General features: G+C 43.7%; 1 protein-coding gene across 1 annotated transcript in view; it reads left to right on the top strand.

Moving 5' to 3' along the window:
- The first annotated feature begins 823 nt into the window (after nt 1-823).
- The window catches only part of TRANK1 (tetratricopeptide repeat and ankyrin repeat containing 1), a 75,496-nt gene continuing 48,716 nt past the window's right edge, over nt 824-27,603 (top strand). The window contains exons 1-9 of the mRNA XM_024132306.2: nt 824-992; nt 3,251-3,301; nt 5,279-5,405; nt 7,145-7,295; nt 9,665-9,783; nt 12,323-12,406; nt 13,005-13,143; nt 15,141-15,272; nt 17,220-17,390. Of these exons, the coding sequence (XP_023988074.1) occupies nt 862-992; nt 3,251-3,301; nt 5,279-5,405; nt 7,145-7,295; nt 9,665-9,783; nt 12,323-12,406; nt 13,005-13,143; nt 15,141-15,272; nt 17,220-17,390 (1,105 nt within the window). The 5' untranslated portion in view covers nt 824-861. The remainder of the gene's footprint in view (nt 993-3,250; nt 3,302-5,278; nt 5,406-7,144; nt 7,296-9,664; nt 9,784-12,322; nt 12,407-13,004; nt 13,144-15,140; nt 15,273-17,219; nt 17,391-27,603) is intronic.

The following is a 27,603-nucleotide window of genomic DNA, read 5'->3' as shown; positions in this document are numbered from 1 at the left end:
CCAGAGAGAATCAGTAACAGACAGCCTGTCTGAGTCTGGCATTCAAATTCATTACACCACAAATATTTAAGTACCCGTTCTGTGTTTGGCCATAGCATTACAAAATAAATAAAACAAGAGTCATGAAAGAGGCAAGTGCTTCCTGGGGGATGCAGACAGGTAAGCAGGCAGTAGCAGTCTCAGAGACAAATACTCCGAGGCTTATTTTACTAGTGTTTTTAGGAAGAGAGGAGGGTGGGAGAGGCAGTGGTGGTGGCCCCGTGTCCTAGCCCCTTGAGGCCTTTAGGACTGTACCTCCCCTCCCCTTTTTCTCCTTCTAAGAGAGTGGAAGGACTGTCAACTCCTTGTATGAGTAGGTGATGCAGGACGGGGTCAAGGGCAGAAACTTGGAATTGGAGTCAGAATTGGGGAATGCCATTAGCAGATCCTTAGGCAAGTGACTTGAACCTCTTTGAGCCTCAGTTTCCTCATCTGAACAGTGAGGACAGAGCCTCCTTCTGGGCTGCTGTGATGGGTAAATCAGAGAGTAATACTAGTGGCCACTACCTGCCAGCTTTATGTCGGCTTGTGCATGGAAGCAGCCTTCTTGCTCAGAGCCTAGCTGGTCATTAACACGGGATAAATGGAATCATTGTGGCTGCTGCTCCTGAGGTCAGAAGAGAACTGAGGAAGAAACCGTCTCATCAGAGCAGACACCCAGTCTGGTTCCCCGGGTGGTGAGGGGTGTGGTCAGGGTGAAACCTAGGCCGGTGGGAGGGGCCAGGATGAACAACCTGCCTCTCCAGACTCAGCGATGCAGATATGGAGGGGAAGGAGGCCTGTTCAGGCGGGCAGCCAGCCTTTCCTCTGTCTCCTCACAGGATGGACCCCACAGCTTATGCTGAGCTGTTGAAAGAATCTGGCAACCAGGTTTTTAAGAATGGGAACTTCTCTTTGGCCATCAGCAAGTACGATGAAGCCATCCAGATTCTCCTGCAGTTATACCAGTGGGGGTAAGTGTTTGGATTTTCTCCCTGCCTTTTGTTTGTTGGATTTTCTCCCTGCCTTTTGTTTGTTGTTTTTTTAAGTAAAGGGGGACTCACTCTCTTGCTTTTGTTTTTTTCTCATTTTCTCACACCACCTAGTTTCTGTTTCCTTTCTCCTCCCACTTTCCATTTATCTTCTCTGCAGTGTTAGCTCAGAGACTAGAGGAATTCAGGAAACAGAAAGTGAAACACAGGGGACTGTTGATAAACATTACAAACTTCCCCTTCTGTCTCGTTCCAGAGTTCCTGGGATGACTGAAGCCCCCAAGCCCCTCACTTGTCATTCATTTCATCTTGTTTATCCATGCCATCAACCCCCTGGCCACAGGGCACACCACCAGGAACTAAGCCTCACCTCTTCCCCTGCCCCTTCAACTTCTAGCAGACCTGTTCCCAAACATTTTAGCATCACAACTGCTTACAGGCAGGACCCCAAAGAGCTTTTGTTGATGTAGCTTGTAACTTTCAATAAAGCCTGTATTAGAACTCAAAACTGAGAAACATTTAAAATATGTATTTATTCATCTTTTTTAAAATAGCAGTAATAAACCTATGACATGTTAACATAAGCAACATTTTTATGAGAAATAACTATTTTTCAAAGTGAAAAATTTGGTGAGAAGAGTTTTACATTTTACATTTTTGCAAGTCTCTTTAATGTCTGTCTCAATGGAAGATGTCTGTCTTCTCACATCTGCTTCTGCATTTAGTCTGTTGTGATACCACACGCCAGGTAGCCTCTGGAAAATTCCCCGTCCACGTGTGAGAGAATGAGTGTGAAAAAGGCACACACTGTCTTGGTATTATTGTATTAGTTTCCTGTTGCTGCTTTAACAAATGACCACCAATTTAGTGGCTTAAAACAATACACATTTATTATCTTACACTTCTGGAGGTCAGAGGTCCGAAAGGAGTCGTACGAGGCTAAAATTAAGGTGTTACCAGGGCTGGTTCCTTGTGGAGGAGACTCCATTTCCTTGCCTCTTTTACCCTCGGATGGCTGCTTGTATCCTGGGCTTGTGGTCCCTTCCTGCATCCTCAAAGCACATCATTCCAGTCTCTGCTTCTGTCGTCACATCACCTTCTCTTCTGCTGTGGCCGGCTCCCTCAGTCTCCCTCTTATAAGGACTGGACCTTTGTGATTGTATCATAATCCAGGATAATCTCCTCCTCTCAATATCCTTAAATTAATCCCATCTCCAGAGTTCCTTTTGCCATAAAAGAAAACATTATTTGACATATATACACTAATATGTATTAAATGGATAATTAATAAGAACCTGCTGTATAAAAAAATAAATAAAATTCTAAAATTCAAAACAAAAAAAGCCATCATTTGGAAACCATTATTCAGCCAACTACAATTGAGAAGATATTTTGACCTTGGGAACTACTTGAAATGGTCTTGGGGACCCCCAGAGGTTCCCAGATCATACTCTGGGGACAGCTGTAGTAGAGGAAGCAGAGGTTGACATTTGTGGGGTGTATACCGAGAAGTGGCACTGACTTGAATTCCCGACACATGGCTCCCACCTCCTCCCCGCCTTGGTGTCTACACTCCAGCTGGACTTGAATTGACTGTGATTGGCCTGAGCCTGTGTAGTTCTGTCATTCTGCCCCCTCTTGGTTCAGGTCACAGCTGTGTCAGAGCTGGGCCTAGAGCTCCTCATTCGGGGGAAAACATTGACCTTTCTTGAAAAGGTAATGTTGTGTCGTGGTGGTGGCCACGGACTGACCACACTGTGAGTACTCAGATCTCAGCGCCACCACTTACTAGCTGTGTGACCACTAACGGGACACCTGCCTGCACCTTCACGTGTTGCCTGTCATGGGACCTTCCTGACACAGTTGCCCGTGCCCATCACTGCCTTCCTGCTGCTGCCAGCTGACATAGGGGTTTAGGGACTTGGGGTTAACTGAGCAGGTGCTCTCAGGAGAAGGGGACTGAGGGAGAAGCAGGATGGGGCAGGGATGGTGTCTCCACTGGAGTCAGCTGCAGCCTGATCCCCTGGGGAGCTCTGGAGCCTGAGTTGTACTGCAGAGCTGTCCCACTTTAGGACACACAGGAGGCTGACCTTTTAATTCCCATGTCAGTCAGTCACCAGTCATAGGCTGTCTGGCCTCAGGATTTGTCCTAGGGAGTGGGGCTGGATTAGTCAGCTCAGGCTGCAGTAACAAACTACCACTGACAGGGTGGAATAACAACAGAAATTTATTCCTCACAGTTCTGGAGGCTGGGAAGTCCAAGGTCCAGGTGCCAGCCAATTCAGTTCCTGGTAAGTGCCCCCTTCCTGGTTTGCAGCCAGCCACATTCTCACTGCATCCTTGCATGGTGGAGAGAGAGAACGGAAACCCTCTGCTGTCTCTTATAAGGGCACTAATCCTATCGTGAGGGACCCACTCTCCTGACTTCATCTAAACCTAATCACCTCCCCAAAGGCATCCTCTCCAAATACCATCACTGTGGGGGCTGGGGCCTCAATGTATGAATTTATGGGGGGAGGGACACAGTCCATAACGGGGGTGTAACTTTCTGGGGAGAGGGCAGCTCCCATTAGGCTGAGGATAAATCTCTGGAGAACGGGGCATCAGGAGACCCTAGCTGCAGCCAACACTCATACCTACTGGGGTCAGCTGCACTGGCCAGGGTGTCTGGGCTGGACACATGGCGTCTACTACACTGTGGCCACGGTTCCACTGTCAGTTACCCTCTGACAGCCCCACTGCTTCTTCTGTGCTTCTGGGTCCTCATCCTTCACTGAGAGGGAATGATGGGCCGTGAGAGGAGCCGGATACACCAAGCACTGCAGGTAGGGACACAGTAGAGATTTTTGCTTTGCTTTATTTTTGTGGGTGTCTATATTAACTAACTTTTCTATTTGTATTATTTTTACAGTTAACATATTCAATAAAAAAAAAAAGAAGCATAAGCCTTGCTTTTCCACCTTGTGTGTCTTGAATTCAACAGCACTTGGGCTTCAGTTGACCTATTATGGTATATTTTGTGTTTTGCTTCTTGCAACCTGGTTTCAGCACTAACCTTGCAGCTGTGTGACCCCCTAGACCCAGGCAGGAGGGGCACTGCCCTGCCAGGCTTTACAGGCCTGCTCTGGCCGTCCTCCAGCTGTACCCTCCCCACAGGTGGGGAGTCTGGGGCCAGGGTCTTTACCCAGCCAGAGCCCTTGCCTCCTCTTTCGTCCACACTGTGGGTACCAGGCCCCTGGAATTCCTGTCCATGCACCCTGCTCCTATACGGCCTACACAGACCTCTTACCCGCAGTCCATTCTTTGGAGCACTGTCCAAGGTCAGGAGTGTGGACAGAGCTTGGGATTGTGTCTTCTGCAGTGCAGCATGAAGGCTGAGATGGAAAGAGAGGAGGGAGTGGGCAGGGGTGCCAGCTTGGCTCACCCTGCCCTGACAGTGCCTGTGTTCTAAATTTGAAGCTTCCCTTTCAGTTATTATAAAGTAGAAGGCTAAAAGATATTTTATTGAACATTTGTAAGCTTGAGTTATGGCCTTCAAATACTTAGACTAGCACTGTCCAATAGGACTTTCTGTGATGTTGAAAATGTTCTATAGTTGAGAATTTGGCCATTGAGTACTTAACAGGTGGCTAATACAACTAAGGTACTGAATTTTAAATTTTATTTAATCTTAATTTAAATGGCTACATGTGGCCTGTGGCTACTGTATCAGACAGAGATTAGCCACATGGTGTGAGGGCCTCCTTTTGCACTCTGGCCCTGGGTCCTGCACGCATTTGGGTGGCCCTGCCTGTGTAGTAGAACAGTGTTCATGCTGCATCTTTCGCAGGGCCCGTGGGGACAGTGTGGTCATGTGTTCTGATGAGCTCTGCCTCCGTGCGTGTGGGGTGGCTCCCACGGCGTCTGTTCTCTGCGAGGGCTCGGTGGGAACTCCTATCCTCTCCATCCTTTCGCAGCATCTTCTCCAATGGTCTCTAAAGGATAAAAAGACCTGTGGAGATCAGTAGGAGGTAGACCCAATGTGTTGAGAACATTTGTCACGAAAAGATGGGAACAGGATTTGGGAGTGAGGAAGGGAGATTGGGACATTGCAAACATCCCAGGCTTTCCAGGCTGTGAGGGTCAGATGTCATAGGCATCATTGGGACACTTCCTGCTGAACCCCTATCATGATGGCAGCAATCAGCAGCAGAATGGTGGCCTTCAAGGTTCTGTATTTGCAGGACGAAAGAACTATTTACTGACCACCAGTTTGTCCTTTCTCACAGTGTTCCCTCCAGGGACTTGGCTGTGCTGCTGTGCAACAAATCCAATGCGTTTTACAGCCTCGGGAAATGGAACGAGGCCTACGTGGCCGCCAAGGAGTGTCTCCAGTGGGATCCAACCTACGTGAAGGTATGGTGACCACCAGATGCTGTGGCTGCTGCCTCTTCCTCTTAATCTGCCTCCTTCCCTTCCTTCTTTTTAAAATGGAAATGCTAGGAGTGCTTCTCATTCAACTCTCTGCACTTAAGACAGATGTGCTCAGAGCATGTGTGCTGTATCTGGAGAAGAGCAAGAAGGATGGTGGCCAAGTGTTGAAAGGCATTAGCAGGGGAGAGCGGAGCTGGGCCTTTTGGCAGATGGAGTCCAGTGGAGATTCTGGTGGAGCTCATTTTGTTCTGATGTAGTTGCACCAAAATTCATAGTCTGTTCATGTTCTTTGCAGTTTGCAAGTTTCACTGTCTTCTTTGTGGCCATAAGAATTCTCCGGGAGAGGGGATATATGGCAATCTTTATTTCTTGGAGTTTCTGCTTCTAATCAGAGAAGGGAGGCTCCAGGAAGACTCCTTTCTTTCTTTTTCTTCCTTCCTTCCTTCCTTCCTTCGTTGTGCTGGGTCTTTAGTTGCAGCAGGTGGGCTCCTTAGTTGCAGCACATGGGCTCCTTAGTTGTGGCAGGTGGGCTCCTTAGTTGTGGCACGCGAACTCTTAGTTGTGGCATGCAAGCTCTTAGTTTTGGCATGCATGTGGGATCTAGTTACCTAACCAGGGAATGAATCCCGGCCCCCTGCATTGGGAATGTGGAGTCTTAACCACTGTGCCACCAGGGAAGTCCCAGGAAGGCTTCTTTCTGCATCTGTTGAATCTCAGATGCCTTCAGCTCAAAAGAATCCTTATGCCAAAGTGTCACATTCTGTGGTGATGTATTCTGATCCGTTTCACCTCCCTCCAAAATAAAAGGTGAAACTTAGAACTGAGGAAGGCAAAGAAATGGGAAATTCTGTACCAGTTTGCTTGGTTGCAGGTGGGGTGGGGGGGGGGCGGAAACACCTTTTTTTCTTTCCTTTTTCTGATTGTTATCTACTGTTTTAGACTTTTAAATGACGGTGAAAACAAATCAGTAAATAATCAGAGATTTGGTATTAAGTGGAATTTCAGGTGCTTGCTTTTTTATGATCCCAGTTGGTGAACACCTTGTGTTATCTTAGACAGAAAATTGTTTTGGTAGCTCTTGGTACTGATTCATTTTGATGGTTAAAGTGGGGAAAGCAGTACGAATCATTTTGTTCCTTCTCAAGAGTTTGACAGTTTGTATACAGGCAAAACTGACCATTTTCTTGTATTAATCATTGTAATTTTCCTCTCTCTCCAGAAGCCAAAAAAATATTTTGGCCTCTGGTGTATGTTGCCTATAATGTGGGGCTGGGTAAACCTCAGTGCTTGCCATTACCATTGGAAATTGTGTTTACTTTGATTGAAAGGAGCAGGGAAGAACTCCTGTGCTGACATGACAATCTCATTCTTTTCCAGAACACTGTATTCGTAGGATGGGTTTCATTCCTCCCTTCTTGGCCAGGCTGCGATTTGAGGCATGAGTATATAAACCACACATGTCATTGGAACCAGGCCTGCTCCCTTCTCTCTGGGTCCTATGTTAGATGCTGTACATGTCATGGACTTGGAAGGGATTATTTTCTTGCCAGTTAAAAAATGGCAGGAACAATGTGGAAATCCTGTATCCAGAGCTTGTTAGAAATCTGTATGTACCTAGAAGTCAGACTCCTGCAGTCTGTTTCCTCACAGCCTCAATCTTGCCTTCAGCAGCAGGTCAGAAGAGATGGGTGTGTTAACGGTTTTGCTTTTCTTCTTTGCAGGGATACTACCGAGCTGGTTATTCCTTGCTGCGGTTGCTCCAGCCTTATGAAGCTGCTCACATGTTTTTCAAGGGTATGCGACTCGTGCAAAGCAGCCAGGACCAGGCCCAGGTTGCTGATTTCTTGGTGGGAGTCTTCACCACGATGGGCAGTAAGTCAGGACTGGGGGAGGCCCGCCCTTTCTTTCTTTTAAAGTGCTTGTGATTTCTTTGAAAGCCTCCTGGGGACTCAGGTTTCTGGGGAGATAATTACAGGGTGTTTTTCTTTGTGGCGTATTTATGTAGCTTGAATGAAACTGGTTTTTACACTAGAAAGCACATGGGAAGCTTTGTTGGCTGGGGCCTTTGTGAAAACAACTGGGTCTTTTTGCACAAATCACTTAAAGCTGTCCCAATTTTCCAGTTTTGTTTCAGACTTCTTAAGTTTTCTTTGCTGCTAGCCGTAGGGATTTCCCTTCTTATGCTACGTGTTTTATGTGATTTTTGCGTGTATCTCTCCAGTGTGTGGAGAAAATGTTCCTGTTTGCTATGAAAACAATCTGAAAAGGCTGAGGGAGGGGCCTGTGGAAGCGACAGTCTACGAGGGACACACCGGGTTGGGCGGGGGGTGGTTTGCATCACTTATTGGGTTATTAGTCTGAAGACCTGGCCTGTGAGATGGCTTTGTCAGTGGCCTGGAATTGGCAAAAATAGACAATTATGAAACACAGTGTAATATGCTCCCTGCCAGGGACAAAGGAGCTCTTTCCCTGGTTAGCACAGTGCAGTCTAAAGTTCTGCCAATGGTCAGGCTGTTGTTTTCAAATACTGTGTTTGGTCAAATTTAAGATTGCACTAATTTAAGATGTGCCACTAATTTATGTTCTGCCGTTGAGACAGCATCGATAGCAGCACATGCCCTGATTCTAGAGATGGTAGAATGTGAACAATGGCACATGTTAGAATTGCTGGAAAATGCTCTCAGCTTCAGAAATGGGGAAATTACTGCTGACGATAGAGTCAACTGATATAGATCCAGCTCTTCCCATTGCAACTGTGGGAAAGCAACTTTTGTGGTCTGTGGATGGGATCCTACAGATTTTTGGCAAGTTCAGCACAGGGAAGGGGAGAGAGCAGTGTCAGGCAGTGGGTGGGAAGGGGTTAGAGGTGGGCTCACCTGTGTCTCCCGGCAGAGAAATAGGTGTCCAGACAGGTGCTAATGGGTCGCAGCTTTCCCGTCAGCCTTTTGCCAACAGTGACTAAAGCCTGCTTCCCTTTCCTCTGAACCTGATGGCTTGACCCATTCCCTACACTTCCTCATTGTTCTCTGTGTCTTTTAAAAGCTACCGTTTTGTCAGAAGCCAGGCCAGAGTTATGGGAATTCCAGACAACTGTCTCTTGGCGACTGCCCCTCTAAGAAATCTGGATCATGAGGGGGGCAGTTAACAGGATTTCTTAGGGTAATGCATCCCAGACTTTTCTACCAAAGCATACCTGTTTGGAGGATGAATGTTATGCCCATGGTCCAATTTCTAAATTTTGGAAAATGTATTTATGAAAATTATGTATCGTTTTTATACAATATATGTTTGTTTTGCTATTTACTCATTTTTGGAAATTGATAATCCTAGAAGAGGTGCCATGTTATTCTGGCCCCTGACCTGTCGCCTTGGATGTTCTCATCCACGAGTTTGCAGGGTGATGAAATGCAAAAGGCCACTAGCTTGAAAGAGTGCAAATTGACTCAAAGAGCTGCTCGACCTGGGTTCCCATCTTGGTTTTGTCATGAACTAGCTGCACGATAAGCCACGAAGATTGATCTCATTTCTCATAGTTTCTCACCGTTGGATGAAAATGATATTTGTCACCTTTCTTAAAGGAAGTGAGTTTTATAACTTCCCTTAAGCGCCCAGTTCCTCCTCCATATATGGAGGTAATGGGCACTGCCTTATTGGTTTGTTTGAGGGATTCGTATAACACCCGTCACTGGGCTTGGCAAATAGAGAAGCTAAGTGAGTGTTAGGTCACATTATGCTGCCTTAGGGGACGGACTTCCACCCAAACTTAAAATGATTACCACTTCAATTATATAGGATTTTATATACTTTGAAAAGGCCCTTCTTTTTTTATTTAAAGTTTAAAAAATTTTTATATAGTTTTTAAAGGTTACTTTCCATTTACAGTTATTACAAAATATTGGCTATATTCCCTATGTTGTACAATACTTCCTTGAGTCTATCTTATACCCAATAGTTTGTACCTCCCACTCCCCCACCCCTATATGGCCCCTCCTTTTTTTTTTTTTTTGGCTGTACCATGCGGCTTGCAGGATCTTAGTTCCCCGACCAGGGATCGAAACTTTGCCCCGTGCAGTGAAAGCATGGAGTCCTAACCCCTGGACCACCAGGGAATTTGTTCTCTTTTCTTTTTGATATCTTAAATTTATCATTTGTCTATGTGTGGTCTTAATTGGAGGACCTTTTCCTAGATGTTCTAGACTTTCCCCAAGTTGAAATTTCTAAATTCTGGAACTTTCTTTCAGGTGAACCTATTGTTTTGCAAAGTTTCTTGCCCTGGTTTGATTATATTTTCACTACTGGATTCTCAACTGAAGTGTGGCAATCTGTAATAGAGAAGTTGGCAAAGAAAGCATTATGGCATGTAAGTGAAAGGAGATGGCTCTCTTGTGGGGAAAGTACATTCTTGCTTAAATGATTTCTTTCTGCTGGCACTGGGGGATTATAATTTAGTACTTGCTTATCTTGATGCCAAAGTAACTTTTAAACTTTAACCTCATTAAAGGTGGAAAGTCACTGAGATATATTAATTTGCCAGTTTCCATTTTTTAAGCTAGGAAAACAGTTTGTGGCAACCTCACTCTTTGCTGTGTCTCCACTGTCATCAAAGAAGTGTAAAGTCCAGATGCTAATGGTGATGTGGAATGAGGGAAATAAACAATTGCCTATTCATCTTCATAATCCTCTTTATACGGCATTTGCTAGCCAGGGCCTGATAACGTGTCTGTGCTTCTCAGAGGGTTGCTGTATGATTTCAAGGGACTGTTACCCTCAGGTAGCAGCAAGGCTGTAGGACCTGAATCCAGAGCCAGGAATCCATAGGATGGAGGAGCCCAGTGGACTGTGGAAACTGGGCTTCAGTGCCACACAAGTGCCTCCCTGAATCCAGATCCTCCCCAGTCTAGTCTGGGCCAGTTCCTTCCTCTCTGAGCCTCATTTCCTCATTTGGAAGTTGCAGGATATAAACCTATTCCCTCCCGGTTGAGGTGAGGATTAGAAATAATGGACCAAAAGCACCTGATAATAATGTTCATTGAGGGTTTACAGTGTGCCAGACACTGAGCCAAAGGGGTTTTATAACACCTGGCACCTGTATGCTCAGTGCCCAATGAGTAGTAGCTGTCACTGATGGCAGCCTATAAGTGCTCTTGAGAATGGGCTGGCCCAGGCTGGGAGTTTGGTTAGAAAGGGTCTGCAGGCTTTTTAAAGCCAGGCAGTCCAGAAAAGTCACCAAAAGCAAGGGCAGCCTGTAAGGACTCTGGACCCAGGAAGGCTGGATGACTGTAGGATACAGGATTCTTCGGTTTTTGAGAAGGTCATGGGTGCTATTGGGAATCTAATGAAATCGATGGGACTCTCTTTGCACACACACATACACACAATTACGAGTGTAGCTTCAGGGAGTTCACGGGAACCCCCTAAAGTCTGGCCACGGGCTCCCAGAAGCACATCCCCATATTACAGTCTCGAGAACGTGACAGTGAGGGGGCGGAAAGCAGGCTGCACTCTTGGGGAACCAGGAATCAGAAATCCGGAGCCCTGTTAACAAGAAATCTGGGATCTTCTCTTTTCCGATAAGATGGGTACACTAAGAGATCTTTCTAGCTTTATTTTAAAAAGTGCTAAAATTCTGTGATTCCAAGTGTTAGGGTAGATCTGTGAGTGGGAGGCCCTAGGCCTCATTAACAGGAAAGTAGTTCCATTTACAGCCCCCAAGAAAAGAACCTTTTACGTCCCTTCTTCCCCACGTGGGATGAACGTGAATAGAGCTCCGTAGTCTATGTGGGGAGGGAGGGATTGGGAGCTGGGTGTCACCCAGCCAGCCACGGAGGCCCAGGAATCCAGCCCAAGTGGTGGTCCCATATCCTACCAGCAGTGGTGCCTAGGCCATTTTCAGACACTGCAGATGGAGACACCTTATAAAAGCCAGGCCAGCCATCAGGATTGTCAGAGCACTGAACCTGTCATCTGGGAGGGTCTGATCAGTGGGGGATCTGTTTAGGGTGAGCAGTTAAGAGTGAGCATCAAACTGAAGGAAGCTGGAAGCAAGATGTAGCCATAGACTGAGCTTCTGTGGTGCCACGCCCACCGGCAAGAGCATATGTCAAGGACGTGGATTCTGAGACTGGGTCTCCAGTCATGGCCATGCCAAGCCTAGAACTCCTGGACCAGCTGGCATACCTGGATGATCCCAGTAGGGGCCTCTCAGGATTTGCTCTCTGTGTGACCTAGGGAAAGTTGCTTAACTTCTCTGGGATTCAGTTGAGGGTCAGTGGTTTAACAACGGACTTTCTGAGAGAAAAAAAAAAAAAAGTCCTGATCTGCGGCATTTGCCACTTCCTGTAGCGTAAAATTCTCTCGATTTCAGTGGCCAATTTCAAGCTGCTAAGTCGACTGGAGGACTCAGATTTGGGAAGAGATAGTCACAGTGAGCTCTCACTGATAGGAGCTGCCCCAGCACACCACTCGATAGGGTCTCATGGACCCCAAATTGCAGTAATGTGCTAAAGAATTAATTGGGATGGGCTATTTCAAAAGGATTTGATTCTTCTACTTGCTAAGCTTTAAGAACTTTGCAGGAAATTACTTCTTTACCTCCCTGCCCCTGTACTGTCCCAATGCTGCCTGCCATCGGCTGCTCCTGTCCTCAGCAGGCTTTGAGGAAAGGTGGAGAGAGCTTAGCTCTCAGCACCAATAGGAAGTTTGCCAGACAGAGACACTTTGGTTATCATGGCTCAGGCTGCAGAGATTGGCAGGTGACTTAAAAAAAGAGACAGGGCTAGAGGGTGTCTTGTTCTGTTTTTTTTGTTTCTGTGTTTTACAGCTTAAGATTACTTTTGTTCTAATAACCCATATGGAGACCATTATTGTTACAGCTTTTTCTGTTTCTCCCCTTTCATCAGTCATTTCTACTTCTGTCAGCGAGAAAAGACCGGCTACCGAGAAATCTCCACGTCCCAAATTTATCACTGAAAAGTCTCTTTGAGGTAAGGTGGCTTCTTGACACATACGGTTTCAAGTCAGGCCACTCCAGGCCTGTGGTGTTTGGGACCTTCCCCTTCAGCCACCTCACTGCAAATTTGTTAATTTATGGTAATCTTAGGCTGGGGCCACAGCTTATCAGGGTTTTACTGATTCTAAACTTTATGGGTGGGGAGTGGGAGAAGGGGGAATTGGATGAAGGCAGTCAAAAGGTAACCACTTCCAGTTATATGATAAATAAGTCCTAGGGATGTCATGTACAACATGATGAATATAAGGAACACGGCTGTATGTTCTATATGAAAGTTGTTGAGAGAGCAAATCCTGAGCGCTCTCATCACAAAAATAATTTTTCTTTTTTTAATTTAATGTTGTATCTATATGAGATGATGTATGTTCACTAAATTTGTGGTCATCATTTCACGATGTAGGTAAGCCAAATCATTCTGCTATACACCTTAAATATATACAGTGCTGTATGTCAAACTATATCTCAATAAAACTGGAAGAAAAAGAACCCCAAACTTTAAGGGGAAGGAGTTTGAAGTTTCATATTGATATGGCAACTGCCATAATTCTTCCTGTGGTTTTTTTTTTCCCCAGAAATATGTCTTCATCGGACTTTATGAGAAAATGGAGCAGGTGCCCAAGCTAGTCCAGTGGCTCATCTCCATGGGTGCAAGCATCGAGACCATAGGACCGTACCCTCTGCACGCCCTCATGCGCCTCTGCATCCAGGCCAGTGAGTTCTCTCCTGGTGGTACGCCCTCCACGCTGCCCTCCAGCTCGGACCTCAGGGACTGCACTTAGCTCAAGTGAAACCAGAATGTGGAATATTCAGATGATTTGAATAGTTCATGATTTGATCATTCAGATGAATGAAGGCAGTAGGGAAACAGCATCATTTTTCTTTCTCCCAAGACCTCATAGCTAGAGGCCCACACTGAAAGGATTCTGTGTTCTCAGACAGATCCTGGCAGCAGAGTGGAGCCCTGGGATTCAAGGACAGGCCTCGGGACAGACAGCCTTTGCTGTACAGAGCTCTCAGGGAAGCTCTGGAGGGAGTTTCCTCCCGTTGGCAAAGGCAGCCATGGTCTTTTTCTGAGTTCATTTTCTCTCGACTAGAGGACCAACTACTGTGGGAAGTGGGAGGGGGGAAACCCCAAGGGAAACACTGGCTATTGCTGATACAGTTTGCTTGTGGTTCTTTTAAAGGAATCCTATTTTCATATATGTATATATAATTTTTCTTTTTTTAGTCTTCACCACCTGGCTATAGGATTTGAATTTTAAAATATTTTTTTTTTTTTTTTTTTTTTTTTTTTTTTTGGTGGTATGCGGGCCTTCCTCTGTTGTGGCCTCTCCCGTTGCGGAGCACAGGCTCCGGACGCGCAGGCTCAGCGGCCATGCTATGGCTTACGGGCCCAGCCGCTCCGCGGCACGTGGGATCCTCCCAGACCGGGGCGCGAACCCGGTTCCCCTGCATCGGCAGGCGGACGCGCAACCACTGCGCCACCAGGGAAGCCCTTAAAATATTTTTATCATTAAAACACACACACATACAATATCCACATTTACACTTTAGATAGAAGTCTGTTTTTCTTTTCTAAGCATATGTAGCTTCACTGTTGGACACTGACCCACACTATCTTAGAGCCAGAAGGAGCCAAGAGAACTTGTCTACACTGTCTTCCTCTTTTAGGCTGTAGCATCTCCTCAGGATGGGAGTGGGGGTGGCCACTGGCTTGAAGACCTGAGCCCCCATCTTTGCTTCAGCCAGATTTGCCCTATCGTTATACATTTCATCTGTTGGAGAATCCATAAAAGGTTTCACTCTTATACAGTGGATAAAACACTTAAAAGTATGAAGTCTGATTATAAGCAATCTGATCCAATCCTCCCAGTTTCAAATTAGGTGTGCCTCTGGGTATGAAAGTCACAATTCCTCTCTGTGTCTACTTTTTAAGTTTGCTCCTGCAGTTAGAGGCAGGTGTGGATGAGATCAAGTCTTCAAGTTTATCCCCGATTCGTCTCTCAGAGGAAAACTGACATGGTGACAAATGGTGTCCACAGAGTTGGCAGAATTATGTGGCTTTCCAGGACCTACAAGGAAGGAGTCTGGGGAAAGAGTTTGAAATCTCTGTCCTATTGATAGTAATGTAGTGGGATAATGATTGTTGCCCTGCCCAGGTCCTCTTTACGACCTGTGCCCCCAGCCCCACCTGCTGCACCATAGCTGCCTCCTTTGCCAGGGAGCTGCTCTTTGCCAATAAGCACCATCTCCCTCTCTGGAGGCGGTTCTGTAGCTCTGTATTGATTGACACCGGGGTATAAAAGGTGAGCCCCTGCCTCAAGGTGGGTCAACACTGTAGTGCAGTTCCTGCTCCACAGCTCCCCATGGGATCAGGCTGAAGCCGACTCAGCTGAGGCCACATCTCTGCTTGCCTTCATCCCCTGCCCTGCCCTGCTTCCCTCCCCGTCTTTCTCCCTCTGTCAATAAATCACACGTACAAGAATCCCTGTCTCAGGCTCTGCTTCTAGGGAATCTGACTTAAGTTTCCTATGAATAACTTTCTATGACTCATCCTTTCCATGCACAAACTCTGTGTCTCCACACCTGTTTGTGGCAAGTGACAATGTGTGTTGGATGCCCCTTGGGTTCCCTCGGTGTGGTGCACGGTGATTTGCTTTGCAGCTTTTCTGTGTGTGGAAAATAACATCAGTAACTCATTCCTTCAGGGGAAAACCATCTTTTCATGTGGTTAATGGACTACAAGCCCGAGTGGAAAGGTCACATCAACCAGAAGGACGAGGATGGCCGTACCGTCCTGCACGTGGTTGCCGCCCACTCCCCAGGGTACCTCATCAAGCGTAAGTGGCAGCACCACTCGGAGCTGTGCTGTGGTGGAGTGACTTCAGGCGCTAGGGAACCCACACAACTGACCGCTTTACCCGTGCCATCCCGTGACAGGCTTTAATAGTCAAAAATATCAAATTATGCATTCCTTTTTTTTTTTGGATCATATTTTCAGTTTGCTTTTCAGAAAGAAGTTGACTCTAATATATTTTATCCTTGAAAGTCTTATCCAGTGATACTCTTCTTGAGCAAAAGTACTTATGTAGCCTTAAATTTTATAAAACTTTCTGTGATTTAAGACTCTAAGCATTAATATTTTTCTGGATTTAATTATTACAAAATTATTATTACTGCAGAGATTACCAAAGCAACATAAATATGTTAAATTTTCTGTAAGTAATTGTTAAAAAAAAATAATTTTGGAGGGAGGTGTGAGAAGGATGTGTCATGGTGCCTTTTAAAAGGGGCTTGGCAGCTACTTAATTTTCCCTTAGGATGATACTCTGGAGGTCAGGAGCTTTCACCTCCTTTGGGGCAATACTTTGGTAATTGCATGAGTTCTCTATACTATGTAACAAATCACCGTAAACTTAGTGGCTTAAAATGACACTCTGACTCTGTAGGTTAGTAGTCTGACATGATCTGACTGAGTTTTCTGCTCAGTGTCTCTTGAGACTGTAATCAAGGTACTGGCTGAGGCTGCATTCTCATCTGGAGTTCCAGGCCTTCCTTCAGGCTCACATGATTGTGGCAGAATCCGGTTCCTCGTAGTTGTAGGACAGAGGTCCCGTTGTCTTGCTGGCTGTCAGCTTCTACAGATCACACACATTCTTGTCCTGTGGCCTCCTCTGTCTTCAAAGCCAGCAGGGGAAAGCTTCTTGCGCATCAGATTCCTCATACTTTGAATCTCTGCCCTCTTCTGTCTCTGACCTCTAAACCTTTGACCTTTAGGGCTCTTGTGATCAGGCCAGGATAATCTCCCTATCTTAAAGTCAACTGCTTTGGGACCTTAAATACATTTGCAAAGTCTCATCATAGCAGAGTTTAGATTAGTATTAAATGGATAACTGGGAGAAGGTGTGTGTACACCAGGGGGTGGGAATCTCAGGGTCTGTCTGAGAATTCTGCCTAGCACAGTGAGGTACTTGATGGGTAAGAAGTATGACTTTTAAATTTTGTCTTATTTTTGTAAAATGGGAGAAAAGCAGTTGTGACTGGGGAGATGGGGAAGGAGAGCATCACCAGCAGGACGATACCTGGAGTAGAGGTGCTTTGTTAAGGTGGTGAATTTTAGGAAAGCACGGGTATGGAAGCTGGGAATTGGGCATTGATTCCTTTAACCCTCTGTGCTCACATAAGTCTTGGTACCTCCAGGGATCCACCTGTTACATTCTGAAATCTGTTGCACCTGTGATCACAGAGACACCTTGATGCTTGGCAAATAGATATGTCAAAGCAGCAGGTGGAGCTGGCAGCCAGAGGTGGGGCTGCAAGGGTTGAAACAGTGACAAGAAGACCCTGATGCAAAAGCAATTGCCGCTTTCTTCTCTTGTCTCCAGACAGGCTTTTTTTCTGGGAGTATATTCTGTTTCCTCTCTAGGGAATAAAGAAATCTGACGTCACAGCTTGCTGTCATCCTTACAGCTGTAACTGTTGCCTAGTAACCAGATTTCCCCTCTCCTTGCTTGTTGCCAAGGAGAGGGGAGAAAGGTAGAGAGGAGCGCACTTCTGAACCTCTTCAAAGCTATTGTCCTTCCCACTCCACACAGGACTCCTTGCTCTGGGGACTTGGCTGAATTGCCCAAGGCCAGCAGTTCAGTTTCTATAAGCAGAGGGATACTGGTCCCCTTGTCCCGGGCTGCTCAGGCCGGGAACTGGGAGGAAGCGCACTCATGGGGACGTCTTGTTATGGAAGAAACCATGACAAACCCCACCCCGCTTCTCACTTTGGCCTGCTCTAGGACAAACAGAGGATGTGCAGATGCTCCTGAGCTTTGGGGCAGACCCCACTCTGCTGGATCGACAGTCCCGGTCCGCCGTGGATGTCCTGAAGGGCAGCAAGAACTTCAAAGCCATCGAGAAAATCAACAGTCACTTGGAAAAGCTGGCAGCATGTTCTAAGGACCTCTCAGGTACAGTTTCCAGGAAATTAACTTTTTAGAGGGGGCAAAACTGGTTCTGTGCCATTAGGTACAAATCAGTTTATCTTTTCTTGGTACATGAAGATGGAAGTGAGCAACCCCCCCCGCCCCCCGCAATCTTTGGAAAACTTGTTTGCTTTTTTTGAAAGATAGAATGAGACAACTCTTACTTGTGAGAGTGTCTACCACTTTCTGGAAACTTGGCAAGTCTACCTTTGGGCAGTAAGGGTGATTTTTTTTTTTTTTCCATGCATGCACACAGTAAGAAAGAAAAAATTCAGACAGAACATGAGATAACAAAAATCAAGCCCACTTTTCAGAAACAACCATAGCTAACAATTAAAACTACACTTATAGCTCTATTTTTTGATCTGTCAGTTTGGGACGGCATATATGGACTAACTGCTGTATAAGGTAGAGTGCAACAAGTCAGCCTTCGTTGTTGAATTTTGTCTAGTAAAGTTATTTGTGTCATTTACATCCCACTCCTTAACTCTGGGTTTTCTGTGCTTCATCTATAGATTGATTCTGAACATTGAAAACCATTAAATCACATTTACATGGTAGTAAGATTTCTACAAATAGTAGCATAGTTGGACCCATAAAAAAGAATCACCAAATGCCCCCAAAACTTTGCTCTTTAAATGTGATACTCTTTAAGCATCCTGGCTTGATGACACATATACATACACATTATTGTATATGTGTGTGTATATATGTATGTACACACATATATTTTTAGACTTTATTTAGACTTTAATTTAGACTGTAGCCCCAGCACATATATATTAGGCTTCTTTTAGTTCTTGCGCTCATATGTGGCTCTTGTGGCTCACGCTGTCTGTCTAGATTTTTCTCTTACTCTGCTAAGTACCAACTGTAGTAAGTTTTTCATGGAGGAGATATGCATAGTAGACTTATGGTGTTTTTGAAAATGTCTTTATCCTTAGATTGAGAATTGGTCTGCATACAGGCATTGTATTTTATCGATCCTCAGTTGCACTTTCCCCCCACATTTTGCCATCTTTGAAACTGGAATGTGTTTCACAATCAGTGACGTGTCACAGTTTAATGGCGGCGTTTTCTGGTGTGTCTGACAATCTGGGGTCTCTTAGATTTATGAAATACTCTGTAAAACCTCGTTCCTTACAACTTTGTATTCTAGCCTCCATTACTGATTAGAAGTGATGTCAGTTTCATTTATTTTCCCTTTTAGAGTTTTCTGTCCTTAGAGTTGTGGAATTTCCCTGGGATGTGTCTAGATGTGGGTCCTTATTCATTCTTCTTGCCTGGCACCTGCTGGCCTCTTTCAATCTAACTTTTTTTTAGCTCAGAGAAATTATTTTCTATCATTTTGTTCCCTTCCAGCATCTCTTTGCCACCACTTTTACGTGGATGAGCTTCCTGAACTTATAACATGTCTCTCTCTACTTTCCCTAACGTTTTCTATCTCCTTTTTTTCTTTTGAGATCTTTAACTAGGACTTTAGCTTTTCCTTTTATAATTCAGCTTGCCTATTGCATTTTTTAATTTGGAAACTCAGTTTTCATTTCTAAGAACTCTTTCTGGTTCTCTGATTGTTTCTTATCTGTGACAACTTGTGCTTGATTGACATTTGCCACTTCTTCTTGAGTGGCCTTTAAGAATGGTGAGAATTTTTTTAAAGACCGTTGTCCTCTCTTCTGTGAGTTATTTATGTTTTTGGGGGGCTTAGTTGATCCCTCTTCTTGCTTCTCTTTTGTGCTATTGCTTTTCCGATTTTATCTTCTGATCTTTGGATGGTTTGTATTTATGAATGAACAACTAGACTTATTAATACTTAATAGATGGTTAGTGTGCACTTATTGAAGTTATTTGGATGTGTTTCTCCAGAAACACTCCCCCACTGGAATGGGTGAGTAGGCGGCAGGTTGTAGGCAGCCCATGGGGTGTGTGTGGTGGGGAGAGTGGGAGGCACCCTGCCAGGCTGGGGATTGTGGCAATTTTCAGGGTCAGGAAAGTTTTATGTGAGGGAGATTGAAGCTGCTTTTCCTTTAACACTGCCCCCTGTTTCCCCATCTATGTTTTAATTTTTATTCATTTATTTAAAATATCTCCTGTTGTTTCTGTGAGAACATGGGAATAAATGTATTTGCAGAGTCCTGTTTTTCTGGGATGTTCTTTTAAAGCTGTGATATGTCATGTTTAGTTTTTAAATGACTTCTCTTTTAAGGAATTGTAATTGTAATTCTGTGAGGTGGTGTAATTAATAAATTATTGTGAGAGGCCTCCTGAGAGCTTATACCTGTAACCTCAGTTTCAGGATGGTTTCTACTGTTTGAGAAATTGAAACTAACCAAACAGATTTCTCTGTCAATGAATTTCAAAGTTTTAAAATAAACTTTTAGAGAAGGACCACCAGTGAATGGTAGAAAATGGCTGATGTGCTTGCAAATTTATTGTTCATTAATTCTAATCCTAATTCTTAGAATGCTGTAGACTTTAGCATGTCATGCACTTTTGTTTTTGTTTTTAAAGTTTTGATTTTTTTTCAGTTTCCTGGTATAATAGAATCTTAAATATCTGCTGATTCTGCCTTTCTCACTAGCTGCTGGGGGAAGCCAGAGCCCACGGGGAGTGGGCAGGGTGGGGGTGTAGACCCTGATGCAAAAGCAATTGCCGCTTTCTTCTCTTGTCTCCAGACAGGCTTTTTTTCTGGGAGTATATTCTGTTTCCTCTCTAGGGAATAAAGAAATCTGACGTCACAGCTTGCTGTCATCCTTACAGCTGTAACTGTTGCCTAGTAACCAGATTTCCCCTCTCCTTGCTTGTTGCCAAGGAGAGGGGAGAAAGGTAGAGAGGAGCGCACTTCTGAACCTCTTCAAAGCTATTGTCCTTCCCACTCCACACAGGACTCCTTGCTCTGGGGACTTGGCTGAATTGCCCAAGGCCAGCAGTTCAGTTTCTATAAGCAGAGGGATACTGGTCCCCTTGTCCCGGGCTGCTCAGGCCGGGAACTGGGAGGAAGCGCACTCATGGGGACGTCTTGTTATGGAAGAAACCATGACAAACCCCACCCCGCTTCTCACTTTGGCCTGCTCTAGGACAAACAGAGGATGTGCAGATGCTCCTGAGCTTTGGGGCAGACCCCACTCTGCTGGATCGACAGTCCCGGTCCGCCGTGGATGTCCTGAAGGGCAGCAAGAACTTCAAAGCCATCGAGAAAATCAACAGTCACTTGGAAAAGCTGGCAGCATGTTCTAAGGACCTCTCAGGTACAGTTTCCAGGAAATTAACTTTTTAGAGGGGGCAAAACTGGTTCTGTGCCATTAGGTACAAATCAGTTTATCTTTTCTTGGTACATGAAGATGGAAGTGAGCAACCCCCCCCGCCCCCCGCAATCTTTGGAAAACTTGTTTGCTTTTTTTGAAAGATAGAATGAGACAACTCTTACTTGTGAGAGTGTCTACCACTTTCTGGAAACTTGGCAAGTCTACCTTTGGGCAGTAAGGGTGATTTTTTTTTTTTTTCCATGCATGCACACAGTAAGAAAGAAAAAATTCAGACAGAACATGAGATAACAAAAATCAAGCCCACTTTTCAGAAACAACCATAGCTAACAATTAAAACTACACTTATAGCTCTATTTTCTGATCTGTCAGTTTGGGACGGCATATATGGACTAACTGCTGTATAAGGTAGAGTGCAACAAGTCAGCCTTCGTTGTTGAATTTTGTCTAGTAAAGTTATTTGTGTCATTTACATCCCACTCCTTAACTCTGGGTTTTCTGTGCTTCATCTATAGATTGATTCTGAACATTGAAAACCATTAAATCACATTTACATGGTAGTAAGATTTCTACAAATAGTAGCATAGTTGGACCCATAAAAAAGAATCACCAAATGCCCCCAAAACTTTGCTCTTTAAATGTGATACTCTTTAAGCATCCTGGCTTGATGACACATATACATACACATTATTGTATATGTGTGTGTATATATGTATGTACACACATATATTTTTAGACTTTATTTAGACTTTAATTTAGACTGTAGCCCCAGCACATATATATTAGGCTTCTTTTAGTTCTTGCGCTCATATGTGGCTCTTGTGGCTCACGCTGTCTGTCTAGATTTTTCTCTTACTCTGCTAAGTACCAACTGTAGTAAGTTTTTCATGGAGGAGATATGCATAGTAGACTTATGGTGTTTTTGAAAATGTCTTTATCCTTAGATTGAGAATTGGTCTGCATACAGGCATTGTATTTTATCGATCCTCAGTTGCACTTTCCCCCCACATTTTGCCATCTTTGAAACTGGAATGTGTTTCACAATCAGTGACGTGTCACAGTTTAATGGCGGCGTTTTCTGGTGTGTCTGACAATCTGGGGTCTCTTAGATTTATGAAATACTCTGTAAAACCTCGTTCCTTACAACTTTGTATTCTAGCCTCCATTACTGATTAGAAGTGATGTCAGTTTCATTTATTTTCCCTTTTAGAGTTTTCTGTCCTTAGAGTTGTGGAATTTCCCTGGGATGTGTCTAGATGTGGGTCCTTATTCATTCTTCTTGCCTGGCACCTGCTGGCCTCTTTCAATCTAACTTTTTTTTAGCTCAGAGAAATTATTTTCTATCATTTTGTTCCCTTCCAGCATCTCTTTGCCACCACTTTTACGTGGTTGAGCTTCCTGAATTTATAACATGTCTCTCTCTACTTTCCCTAACGTTTTCTATCTCCTTCTTTTCTTTTGAGATCTTTAACTAGGACTTTAGCTTTTCCTTTTATAATTCAGCTTGCCTATTGCATTTTTTAATTTGGAAACTCAGTTTTCATTTCTAAGAACTCTTTCTGGTTCTCTGATTGTTTCTTATCTGTGACAACTTGTGCTTGATTGACATTTGCCACTTCTTCTTGAGTGGCCTTTAAGAATGGTGAGAATTTTTTTAAAGACCGTTGTCCTCTCTTCTGTGAGTTATTTATGTTTTTGGGGGGCTTAGTTGATCCCTCTTCTTGCTTCTCTTTTGTGCTATTGCTTTTCCGATTTTATCTTCTGATCTTTGGATGGTTTGTATTTATGAATGAACAACTAGACTTATTAATACTTAATAGATGGTTAGTGTGCACTTATTGAAGTTATTTGGATGTGTTTCTCCAGAAACACTCCCCCACTGGAATGGGTGAGTAGGCGGCAGGTTGTAGGCAGCCCATGGGGTGTGTGTGGTGGGGAGAGTGGGAGGCACCCTGCCAGGCTGGGGATTGTGGCAATTTTCAGGGTCAGGAAAGTTTTATGTGAGGGAGATTGAAGCTGCTTTTCCTTTAACACTGCCCCCTGTTTCCCCATCTATGTTTTAATTTTTATTCATTTATTTAAAATATCTCCTGTTGTTTCTGTGAGAACATGGGAATAAATGTATTTGCAGATTCCTGTTTTTCTGGGATGTTCTTTTAAAGCTGTGATATGTCATGTTTAGTTTTTAAATGACTTCTCTTTTAAGGAATTGTAATTGTAATTCTGTGAGGTGGTGTAATTAATAAATTATTGTGAGAGGCCTCCTGAGAGCTTATACCTGTAACCTCAGTTTCAGGATGGTTTCTACTGTTTGAGAAATTGAAACTAACCAAACAGATTTCTCTGTCAATGAATTTCAAAGTTTTAAAATAAACTTTTAGAGAAGGACCACCAGTGAATGGTAGAAAATGGCTGATGTGCTTGCAAATTTATTGTTCATTAATTCTAATCCTAATTCTTAGAATGCTGTAGACTTTAGCATGTCATGCACTTTTGTTTTTGTTTTTAAAGTTTTGATTTTTTTTCAGTTTCCTGGTATAATAGAATCTTAAATATCTGCTGATTCTGCCTTTCTCACTAGCTGCTGGGGGAAGCCAGAGCCCACGGGGAGTGGGCAGGGTGGGGGTGTGAACCTGAGTGGTCAGGGTTACCTGTCTTTCCCGGCCTCTCACAGCCACTACTAGATGACAGCATGTCCACCTTCTCCAGCAGCTGATGCTGGACTGTCCTCAGGACCAACAAGATTGGAGTCTGTTTTTCTCGCAGTTGTTTGTGATTTTCTCTGATTCACTAGTGCGTGGCCTTTCAGAGTGAGAACGAATCCAGGTCTCTGAAGCCTTTCTCTCTGGTCCTCCCCTGGGGGCCAGCTGCTTTCTGCTCTGTGAAGGCGCCTCTAGCTCTGCACTAAGAGGACGCGGACCTTCTCTGTGTGTCTGTTTCCCGCATAAACGGAGCCTGTGACTCAGAGGCCATGGTGTGTCATCCTGAAATCCCTCAGCACCACACAATGCCCTGTTTCAGTAAATGCAGATGTGCGGTATTGTTGATACTTTTTCCTCATCATAAAGCAATAGATTCTTCTTTAAAAAAGAAAATTTTAAAAATATAGGAAAGGAAAACAAGAAAATATTAATTCTGCATAAGCTCACCTGCCTGAAAAAATTAGTATAGTTGTGATTTAGTCATTTACTCTTGTTCCATGCATTTATTATGTCTTTATCCTTAGATTGAGAATTGGTCTGCATACAGGCATTGTATTTTATCGATCCTCAGTTGCACTTTCCCCCCACATTTTGCCATCTTTGAAACTGGAATGTGTTTCACAATCAGTGACGTGTCACAGTTTAATGGCGGCGTTTTCTGGTGTGTCTGACAATCTGGGGTCTCTTAGATTTATGAAATACTCTGTAAAACCTCGTTCCTTACAACTTTGTATTCTAGCCTCCATTACTGATTAGAAGTGATGTCAGTTTCATTTATTTTCCCTTTTAGAGTTTTCTGTCCTTAGAGTTGTGGAATTTCCCTGGGATGTGTCTAGATGTGGGTCCTTATTCATTCTTCTTGCCTGGCACCTGCTGGCCTCTTTCAATCTAACTTTTTTTTAGCTCAGAGAAATTATTTTCTATCATTTTGTTCCCTTCCAGCATCTCTTTGCCACCACTTTTACGTGGTTGAGCTTCCTGAATTTATAACATGTCTCTCTCTACTTTCCCTAACGTTTTCTATCTCCTTCTTTTCTTTTGAGATCTTTAACTAGGACTTTAGCTTTTCCTTTTATAATTCAGCTTGCCTATTGCATTTTTTAATTTGGAAACTCAGTTTTCATTTCTAAGAACTCTTTCTGGTTCTCTGATTGTTTCTTATCTGTGACAACTTGTGCTTGATTGACATTTGCCACTTCTTCTTGAGTGGCCTTTAAGAATGGTGAGAATTTTTTTAAAGACCGTTGTCCTCTCTTCTGTGAGTTATTTATGTTTTTGGGGGGCTTAGTTGATCCCTCTTCTTGCTTCTCTTTTGTGCTATTGCTTTTCCGATTTTATCTTCTGATCTTTGGATGGTTTGTATTTATGAATGAACAACTAGACTTATTAATACTTAATAGATGGTTAGTGTGCACTTATTGAAGTTATTTGGATGTGTTTCTCCAGAAACACTCCCCCACTGGAATGGGTGAGTAGGCGGCAGGTTGTAGGCAGCCCATGGGGTGTGTGTGGTGGGGAGAGTGGGAGGCACCCTGCCAGGCTGGGGATTGTGGCAATTTTCAGGGTCAGGAAAGTTTTATGTGAGGGAGATTGAAGCTGCTTTTCCTTTAACACTGCCCCCTGTTTCCCCATCTATGTTTTAATTTTTATTCATTTATTTAAAATATCTCCTGTTGTTTCTGTGAGAACATGGGAATAAATGTATTTGCAGATTCCTGTTTTTCTGGGATGTTCTTTTAAAGCTGTGATATGTCATGTTTAGTTTTTAAATGACTTCTCTTTTAAGGAATTGTAATTGTAATTCTGTGAGGTGGTGTAATTAATAAATTATTGTGAGAGGCCTCCTGAGAGCTTATACCTGTAACCTCAGTTTCAGGATGGTTTCTACTGTTTGAGAAATTGAAACTAACCAAACAGATTTCTCTGTCAATGAATTTCAAAGTTTTAAAATAAACTTTTAGAGAAGGACCACCAGTGAATGGTAGAAAATGGCTGATGTGCTTGCAAATTTATTGTTCATTAATTCTAATCCTAATTCTTAGAATGCTGTAGACTTTAGCATGTCATGCACTTTTGTTTTTGTTTTTAAAGTTTTGATTTTTTTTCAGTTTCCTGGTATAATAGAATCTTAAATATCTGCTGATTCTGCCTTTCTCACTAGCTGCTGGGGGAAGCCAGAGCCCACGGGGAGTGGGCAGGGTGGGGGTGTGAACCTGAGTGGTCAGGGTTACCTGTCTTTCCCGGCCTCTCACAGCCACTACTAGATGACAGCATGTCCACCTTCTCCAGCAGCTGATGCTGGACTGTCCTCGGGACCAACAAGATTGGAGTCTGTTTTTCTCGCAGTTGTTTGTGATTTTCTCTGATTCACTAGTGCGTGGCCTTTCAGAGTGAGAACGAATCCAGGTCTCTGAAGCCTTTCTCTCTGGTCCTCCCCTGGGGGCCAGCTGCTTTCTGCTCTGTGAAGGCGCCTCTAGCTCTGCACTAAGAGGACGCGGACCTTCTCTGTGTGTCTGTTTCCCGCATAAACGGAGCCTGTGACTCAGAGGCCATGGTGTGTCATCCTGAAATCCCTCAGCACCACACAATGCCCTGTTTCAGTAAATGCAGATGTGCGGTATTGTTGATACTTTTTCCTCATCATAAAGCAATAGATTCTTCTTTAAAAAAGAAAATTTTAAAAATATAGGAAAGGAAAACAAGAAAATATTAATTCTGCATAAGCCCACCTGCCTGAAAAAATTAGTATAGTTGTGATTTAGTCATTTACTCTTGTTCCATGCATTTATTGTTACACATTTTTATTTTCTTTTATAAAAATGATATGGTTACATAAATTTCAATTGATAAAATATATGTAATAAAACTTACCAGTTTCACCTTTTTTAGCTCAGAAGGAAGATTTCATGCAAAAACAAAATCTCTTTGAAATGATTTATTTCTATTTTCTAACACTTCTGAGCGCTTGCAGCTTCAGAAGATCTCTTGTAGTATTTTTTTTGATCTCTTGTAGTTTTAATTTTTAATTTCAAATCTGCTTGTATATATCTACTAAATATGATCATTGTAAAAAATTTGTAAAAATTTCATTTTATATAAAAACAAAAATTTATTGTAATTACACCTTGGCATGTTTTTATCCAGTCTTTTGGTTGCTGTTCAGTACTTACGTAGTCATCTTTTTTTAAAAACCTGTGATTATCATGTATAAGCAACTTTATATCCTGATGTTTCTTTTCTCTCTTATTAAGCTTATAGAAAATTTAGAAAAAAAAAAGAAAAAAACCAGACAAGTTCAGAGTAATAAACAAATCACCCATACCTACCCAGAGATGCTGACCCAGGGCTACCATTGTCAGTGTTTCAGCACCTTTCCTTTTATGCTTTTTTATGTTGTTGATGTAACACTCTCTGGTTTCTTTTCTGATTTCAGGACCCTTCTCTGATCTGACGGCCTTCTTAATTATTCTGAACAACACCACCATGCCTTTATTATACAACTGCATCTAATTGTCTCTTTTGTCAAGCTTGGTATATTTCTGTTCAGTTTCAAGTGACTTTTGTACTAAACTAACTGCCCTGGTGGAGGAACGATGTCCTGAGGCATGAGGCAGGGGGACAAGTGGCAGGTGTCCATCTGCCTGGTGGTGAAGGAAGTTCCTCCTTTACCAAGCGTCCTATTTTCCTGATTCATGAGTTTTCACTGTTTTCTGTGTCTTCATAGGCATTCTAGGATGAAGCTGGGATGCCGAACCCAGGGGTGCTAGTCGATCATTGTTACACCACACAGTTCATGTTCTTTGCCTCAGAATAGGCAGCTCACTGAGGTGATATAGTCTTCCTTTGCCAAGGTTTTCCATTTCCTTTTCTCTGGAGGTTAGTGCTAGGGTTAATGTTAGTTCTTGCTTCCATCTGGCACCGGAAGGTCTCTTGATTAGAGGGCAGTGGGCGTTTGCCCCAGAAGTTGGGGTGTGTGTGGGTGTGGGTGTGTGTGTTTCTGGTGCTCTGATCTGTTGAAAGGTGATCCAGGTATATATCAGAAGGCAAGCAGCTGACATCGGAACTCCGCTTGGGTCCCCTGGGTCCTTTCCCATTTTTGTGAGCTCCCTGGTGTGCCTTCACTTTGCAAAGCCAGCACCCAAGGCTCGTTCTCAAGGAGAACAGCCTATGGGTTTATGGAGCCTGTTTTGCTCAGGCTCCTTCAAACCAGAAGTGCCTGGGAATTTACATCCT

Source organism: Physeter macrocephalus, chromosome 18, assembly GCF_002837175.3.
Source record: "Physeter macrocephalus isolate SW-GA chromosome 18, ASM283717v5, whole genome shotgun sequence".
Taxonomy (NCBI): domain Eukaryota; kingdom Metazoa; phylum Chordata; class Mammalia; order Artiodactyla; family Physeteridae; genus Physeter; species Physeter macrocephalus.
This window is presented reverse-complemented; position numbering and strand designations above follow the sequence as displayed.